This window comes from Hippocampus guttulatus, chromosome 17 (genome assembly GCF_054856545.1).
Source record: "Hippocampus guttulatus isolate MCC_2025c chromosome 17, RoL_Hgut_1.0, whole genome shotgun sequence".
Taxonomy (NCBI): domain Eukaryota; kingdom Metazoa; phylum Chordata; class Actinopteri; order Syngnathiformes; family Syngnathidae; genus Hippocampus; species Hippocampus guttulatus.
In genome coordinates, this window is record NC_141277.1 from 10551992 (window position 1) to 10559641 (window position 7650).

Consider the following 7650-nt stretch of genomic DNA (forward strand, 5'->3'; position numbering starts at 1 on the left):
GTAGAGGATCCCAAAAAGCAGGGAGGCAGGGAGGAGCAGGGTGTGAGTGACCAAGATGTATTTAACAAAAATGCAAACAGGAGTACACTGGAGAAAGTAACTCAAAAAACTCAAAGTCCTGAAAACCACAAGAAAGCAAAGGAACAAACAAACAAACAAAAAAACCTATGACAAAAACAAAACATGACACGTGCACAGAGACACACACAATGATCCGACACCGACTGGTCGGGCAGTGAGTCCTTTTAACCAAACACTAACTAATGACACAATGACCAGCAAGTGTGCCACTGCAGGATGAGCCCTACAGTGCCACCTGTTGGTCACAAACAGAACCACCAGAACAACAACTACCGTACAGAAAGTTTTCATACACTGACACACTTACATTTATCCATCTGTCCATCCGTCCATTGTCAACATCACTTTTCCTGAAGAGGGTCACGGGTGTCTATCCCAGCTAACGAAAGGCAAGCTACACCCCGAACTGGTCGCCACTCAGTCCCAGGGCACATACAGAGACGAGTAAGTATTCACACCCACATTCACACCATCACAGAGTGGGAACCGATCCCACGCTGGCCGCACACAAGTCAGGCAAGTGTAACACGACACCATCAGCGACTCACTTAAACTTAATACAGTGTTTTATTTTGTACTTTATACTTGTGCTTCATTCCACATGACTAATTACGAGTCCAACTTTTGCGCTTACAGCAGTTCGCTTGTGTGGCCTAAAAACAAAACACTATAGGGTTACACGAATTGCAGACAGATAGAAATACAGTTGACACTTTCTTAAATCTTTCACATCTGATTGAAGAAATGTCCTGACTCGTCAATGGCACACAACAAAATTCATTCTCCCATTTAAGACATCTTGGATGGATTTGACTCCTTACTCCAGTGGAAATGTATTCTCATTTTGTCTAGACACGGGAAATGAAAAAAATGGCACATGCACACCATTCAAAGTTGCCTACAGAGACACAATGTGGTTCTCTCTCTCTCTCTCTCTCTCTCTCTCTCTCTCTCTCTCTCTCTCTCTCTCTCTCTCTTCATGTATCGGGAGCAGATTGATTTCCCTTTCCTGTTTTGTTGCAACCCAGCTCTCTCCGGTTTGCTTCACGTTGCCGTTTGTGTGTTCCGTCTTGTCAGACACTGGTTTCAACGTGAGGTGAAATCTTGCGGCTTAGCATTTGGGTGAGGACTCTTTGATGCTTTTGGTACCTGTATGATATACATAAGCATACGCACACATCAGATTACACATTAACAATGAACAAAATATAAATATATATATATTTTAGAAGGTATTATAGTATTACAAAATTAGGTACGGCTGTACAGTCTAAAGCACAGGTGTCAAAGTCAAGGCCCAGGGGCCAGATCTGGCCCGCCAAGTCATTTTATGTGGCCCAAGAAAGCAAATCAAGCATGTTAAGTTCTACGATGCTTGCTAAAGTCTGAACCAAAATTTCAAATTGTCATATGTAATCGACAATAACAGTCATTATTCTTGACTTTTGATTTTAAAACTAGTTATTCATAAATTTGTTGTGCACTGTGTATGTAATATGTGGAGGTGATGAAACATTTATATGGTTTTCCAAAATTCATAACAGCCCTCCAAGGCAAACCGTAACTACAATGTGGCCCGCGACAAAAATGAGTTTGACACCCCTGGTCTAAAGAGATCCAATTCAAGAGTTATTCTACATGATGATGAAAACAAAAATCAGTTGTTACTGATAATGTCCGAGAGGCTTCAATTTACAAAAGCTAGGTTATTATTTTGGTTGCAGATTTATCTATTGTTGCAGCCATATCTTTCATTGAGGACATTCTTTTTTTTTTTCTATGGCTGAAAATGAGTTCCTGGATTTGGATATCTGTTTGAATGCAACCAAAACTAACGTGAACTTGGTTCACACAGACTTCAATTTTGTTGACTGTGCAAAGCATGCATTATTTTGAGTATTAGTTGAGTTGGGTTGAGATTTTGGTCAAAAAACAAAAGAAGAGAATGGAAGGGTACAAAAAAAAAAATACATTCTGATACTAACTTGCTAATAACCATTTGTATCTCCCGGTTCTCCTCGTCTCTCAAATTCCGGAGAACCTGCTCCAAGATAGGAAGCTCCAAGTTCAAATACTGGGCCACCTGGCAAATTTAAATTGGCAGGGGAAAAAAAAAATCATAAAAAGGTATTGTGTAGGAAATCTTGCACATTAGTAAGATGATACTGATGAATTCCAATCATTTCAATCATTGAGTGCCTCTGGGATGCCTGTCACCAGAGTATAGTATACTGTCGAGGTGCATTTCTATAGGGTGATGCACTTACATCATTGCTGACTTCCTCTTCGTTCATGTCCATCAAAAATATCTTCATGGTGTCGTCCGAGGGTCCCTGTAGGATGCGCTCCCATAGCGGCTGGTCCTTGTTGCTCATCTTCCTCTTTTCTACAAAAAACAACAACTTGAACTTAAACAAGCCACTGAAGCATTTGATGGTGGGAACTTTTTGAGTTTTGTTTATGACATGACGTCGAGATAACAAACCAACCTTACCACCACTCTGGTGAACACAGTATAGTGCAAACTCCTGAGGGTCATTCTCTATCTGTGAGGTTAGCATGCAAGGAAAATATAGATACTTTTTAAAAAGTCTGTCATATAAAATAATCGAGTCCAAATTGATGACAGTGCAGTCAGTCCATCAAATTACAGTCCAAAGACATTAACAGAACACGCTTTGTTGATGAATACCGATTTCACTACCCGGCTCACCTTGAATTTGTTCAGTAGCTGTTCGATGACTTGGTTTGTGGTCATGCTACTCGTAATGCGGACTTTGGTCGCTGTGCCATAGCAAGGGGTGAAGATGGATGTCTAGGAAAACAAAGAGAAGTTGAGGGGCAATCTCGCTGACCCCGGTGACTGGCAACAAAACAAACCTTACTCCAGACATACCTTATAGTTATAGAAGTGTCCATTGATAGAAAAGCGGTGCTGCCGCTCTCTTTCTCTTTGTGCCGCTGACTTGCCTCGGCGACTCCTCCTCTTGACCAGCGAGGCATCGCTCATGCAGCGGAACAGGTTGGACTCGGACTCCAGCTCGCAGCTCTTCTGCCTCAAAGGACGGAGTGTTGTGGTCTCATAAATGGTGCCTTCGGAATACGCAAAGCATGGAAAACAATCGGAAAATGGGTCTAGGTGTAGCTCGAAATAATCATTTGAAAAGGTATGTTGACCCCTTCACTTATTGACTGTTTAAATAGAGTACTCTAGAACTCCATTTTAAACATGTACTAAAACTGTATAATAATACTATAGTAATAGGTTTCATTCAATTTATAATTTAAAAAAAGATTGGGTCCAAAAAATGTGACAAAAACTAGTCAACCTGGTAGAGGATTTTTGCTGACTGTTTCATGTGCCGTGCCAGCTATCTGGTGCAGGTCGAGAAACTCCCCCCATCGTGACATGCCCCTGCCAAGACACAAGCTTGCAAATTTCATGGACACAATCTCAACAAAGTTGTACTGCGAAGGACGAGCACTTCAGAGTGGAACAAAATGCCGGTATTCCAAAAGGCTGAAAGTGTCCAAAAAGTGTACACAACCAACATGGCTCTTGCAACTTTGCTCCATTGGCTAAAAAGAACATCCAAAATTGAAATCCACCTCCTGTTTCCAGGTGGGCTGACTGGGCTGACTGGGTCAAATGAGATCAGGGGAGAAAAAGGAGTCATCTGTTTCTCATCCTGGATTTTCAGCCGTATGGGTCGTCGGATTCCCCAGCAGATATTTAGGAAGCCTTCTACGACCACTTCCCCGCCATCATGCTGCTTAAGGATCAAACCAACAAACAATAGCATCAGGCATTATTTTAATGACAAATATCAAAATGCCACCTGATTAAAATGGTCACAGCATTTGATGCACTTTAAAATGCAGATGTCTCCAAAGCGTGGCTTGAGGGCCATTTGTGGCCGGCCATCCGTTTTTTAGTGGCCTGCGGCAGATCCTAAAAATTTGATTTGAGACGTCCACGCAAGACAACTCATATTTGCACCAATGGTTAGTTTGGAACAGGGGTGCCCAAACCTTTTGGACCGAAGATCAACTTTTCGATGAACCAACCTCCCACGATCGGCCCGTTAACGTGCACACACATACACGCGCACGTCATGATGAGCAACGGCCTGACACGGAGGCATGCGGCGCACTTTTGCAGCCTGTTAACTATTGAAGCTCACACGTACCGTTTGCTTCCCTCTGCCCTCGAGATTCCTATTCTTTGCCCGTGTCCTCTGTGAATTGTACATGAAACAAACTCTGAATGAGAATAATGATAAAAGATATAGCGCAACAGTTCCGATCACTAGCTGCAATTGCAGACTGCTGAGCGCTAACAACATCCGGTGACGCAGGTCACGCGCCACCGTAGGTTAAAGATTTACCTGCTTTATTTGATTTATTGTTTTATATACTTTATGTGAAAATGAGACTGGTGGGATGATTAGGGTGCAGTGTACATTAACACACAAAAAATATGACTAACATGCACAAAGACACATAAATGGTTGTTTGTTTGTTTTTTTTCTCCTCTACACCCCTCGCGATCGACTTGGGACCAGTCGCGATCTACCGGTCGATCGCGATCGACGTAATGGGCACCCCTGGTTTGGAGTCTTCAATTGAGTGCTTGATTTTGCTGAATTGAACCTGGTATATTTTAACCCTTTCAGGCACAACTAATGATAACCTGTAACCTGATAATCTGTCCACTGAAGTAACTGCCGTGCCTGAATGGGTTAATATAAGAATACAGTATTCTTATTGTTGTGGTGGCAATTTGTGGTTGTGTTAAGATACGCGAGGACAACATTTCAGAAGCACCTCAGTGCAATAGGGTGCAATTTTACAAAACATTACTGGCAGGCATAATCAACAAATACATGTTACAAGCAAATAATGTTCTACTTTCAGACAAGCAGAGTGTGTAACATGACGATTGCTACCTGGAAGTAACTGAGATGCAGTTGAGTTTGGTCCTTGAGGAAGCAATTGTAGGTGTTGATCAACGAGAGAAACTCTGCTCTAAAATCGGCAGCGATGGATCACAAACATAAACACATCAAGAAATTTAATTCAATCAAATAGGGAGGTGGAAAAACAGATTCGAGTACCATCATAAGAGTACTTTCTCTGAGTGAACCCACCTGGACAGAGTCCTCCCATCTCCCGCCTGGATCAGTGGAAGCAGACCTGCCTCGTTCATCTCTGATAGCATCAACTACTGCACAAAAACACAAAGGCAATCAGATGGAAAGTGTGCGGCAAGCAGGCCAAAACAAAGCCAACCCGCGGTTGGAAAAAAGAAGCAAACACACACACACACACAAAAAAGCAGTGGACATGTGCTTGTCGTTGCTGCACATGATGCTAAAAGCAGATGCAAACGAATGATCGATTCCCACGTGCACACACAAAAAATGCATTTCATCTTACGTTTAGTATCCCACCAACTTGACGCTCCTTTCTTCGATTTTCTTTGTCTGAGGCTCTTTCTTCTCTTTGAGTGTCAACTATTTCACTCTCTCTCTCTTTCTCTCTCTCTCTCTCCCTCTGTAGTTTTTGTGTTATATTTATCTCCTTCTCTCTCTATGCCACAGCCTTCACTCTCATACTCTCTTGGAGAGTTAATAACAGTACAGTACTCCACCCAGTAACCAGTGATGACAGTGTGGACTGTTTATCCTTCAGCCAGAACCACTGAATCGTACTGGTATATGCACCAGTGCTCGCTCTCTGTATCCAATCCTTTATTTTTTTTTCCTTTCTCCCTTGCCTCAGTGACACGACATTAGAACATCGCCATTTGCCTCTCCGCAGTGCTGTCTCAGCACGTTTGCTGCTAAGAAACATCCCAAGTATTTAGTAGTTGTCACCGGCAACCCACGACTCCCCCCCTATTTGACCGACTTTTTCACAATGTGCATTTCATGCAAGAGAGAGCAACATTGTTCGTTGAGAGTAAAAGAAGCATGTCAACATTTTGAAAAAAAATGGTTAAAGGAAAATCTTCTAAATGCAGTAATAATTAGTCAGACTTGCGTGATATACAGTAATCTTGTCTCATGGGCTAAATTCAATTTCTTTGAGACGAATTGAGATGATGCCGCTCCCTTCATCATTTTGTTACTTGTCATTTTTCCATTTGCAGTCAACTTGTCATAATTATAGCCTGCTGCTGTATGGTGCTGTATAGCGGATTGGAATCAAGTTCCCTGTTGTGTCAGCAGAGGGAGGAAGAGGATCAGGTCGAAATGGGAATGCTCAGATTTTTGGTAGATCCTCTTTTCCACTTTGATTGTTGAATGAAATGCAGAAAGTCGACATGTTCAATTGGGTTGCATACATTTAAAGCCCCGCCCCCATGAACTTGTGTTGATGACGTGAGAGTGAATTTGGACTTTGTCAAGTCTTAGCATGTACGCTCAGGCCTGGAGCAAATAAATCACACCCATGATCTTCCCACCTACATTGTGTGTGTGTGTGGGGGGGGGCGGGGGGCGGGGGGGTCGCAAACATGTTAAAAGTGTGTGTGAAACAAGTGATGAAAAGCATGTGAGAGAATCGAAAACAAACATCGTTCTTTACACAAAGCAATGTTTATGTGTGCCATCACAGGGCGGTAAACATACAATTAAATCTTTGTGGAATTATTACTGTTTTTAAGCGTGAGTTAGGTAAAACACATACTAAATAATCTAAATACCTAGATAATGTTTTTTTTTTCTAACTGGCCATCAAAACGATGTGATCCAATATTGTTGGCTGCAATATTTTATACCGTTAAATAAAAGGTGTTGTTTGCAAAGCTGTACAGAAAGAAAGAAGGTGAGTTCCATGGTGACACACCCAGTCTCTTTTTACCTCTTTCCTTTCTACATGGCATTCCCCTCTCATCTTTCTCTTACAAGTGTCTAGTCTTAGCTTTAGCTCCTCGCAAATTCAAATAACAAAAAAGGTTATTAAACTGCACATAAATGAGTGAATGACCAACTTTCAACTTTCCAAATCCTTGTGGGTATCACCTGTTTTATTCAAAAGTAGATTAGATGCTAAACCGAAATAAAGAAATATATGTACTGTATGCATGTATGTAAAGTGAAAGGTTGCTGGAACAATTTTTAAGTCAACTAAGGTACAAAACAGCGTATGATATAAAGATCGGTCTTACCTGACAGGCAATTACATTTCCCAATGTTTAAATACGACTTTCTTCATGTTTGACCTATTCTACTTTGAGTTTGTGCGTGTGTTGAGAGGTCCAGAGTGCAGCACGAGGATCTCAGGTATCAAAATGCAACAACTGGTTAATAATTGCCGGAGGAAGGGAAGAAAGGTAGGGCATGACTGACATCAAACCCTACTTGCCTTTTCTTTTGAAAGTGGGCTGTGCTGCGCTACGTGTGTGCTTGTGTTTATTTACATGATATCCAAACACAAGTGCAGGTCGATAACACTTTTAAAATACTGCTCCTCGTTTATATTGCGTCAGAATTTATACCTTGCACCGGAATTTTGCGCCGTATTCTACAATGTATTAATCCATGCTTCTTTTATTACTTTGTA

General features: G+C 41.7%; 1 protein-coding gene across 6 annotated transcripts; it reads right to left on the minus strand.

Moving 5' to 3' along the window:
- Positions 1-43: 43 nt before the first annotated feature.
- Positions 44-7438, minus strand: rassf6 (Ras association domain family member 6). 6 transcript variants are annotated; one of them, XM_086135401.1, is made up of 12 exons: positions 7256-7438; positions 5232-5305; positions 5031-5109; positions 4272-4319; positions 3691-3854; positions 3411-3496; positions 2978-3174; positions 2795-2896; positions 2576-2627; positions 2349-2467; positions 2067-2164; positions 44-1230 (listed from the first exon to the last, which is right to left on the minus strand). In XM_086135401.1, exons 2-12 carry the CDS (start codon positions 5300-5302, stop codon positions 1155-1157), a joined length of 1092 nt encoding a protein of 363 aa, XP_085991527.1. In that variant the 5' UTR covers positions 5303-5305; positions 7256-7438; the 3' UTR covers positions 44-1154. The 6 variants fall into 6 exon arrangements, with proteins under 6 accessions (XP_085991527.1, XP_085991529.1, XP_085991526.1 ...); XM_086135403.1 differs by having other exon boundaries at positions 3691-3851; positions 5232-5308; XM_086135400.1 differs by having other exon boundaries at positions 5232-5308.
- Positions 7439-7650: the final 212 nt, after the last annotated feature.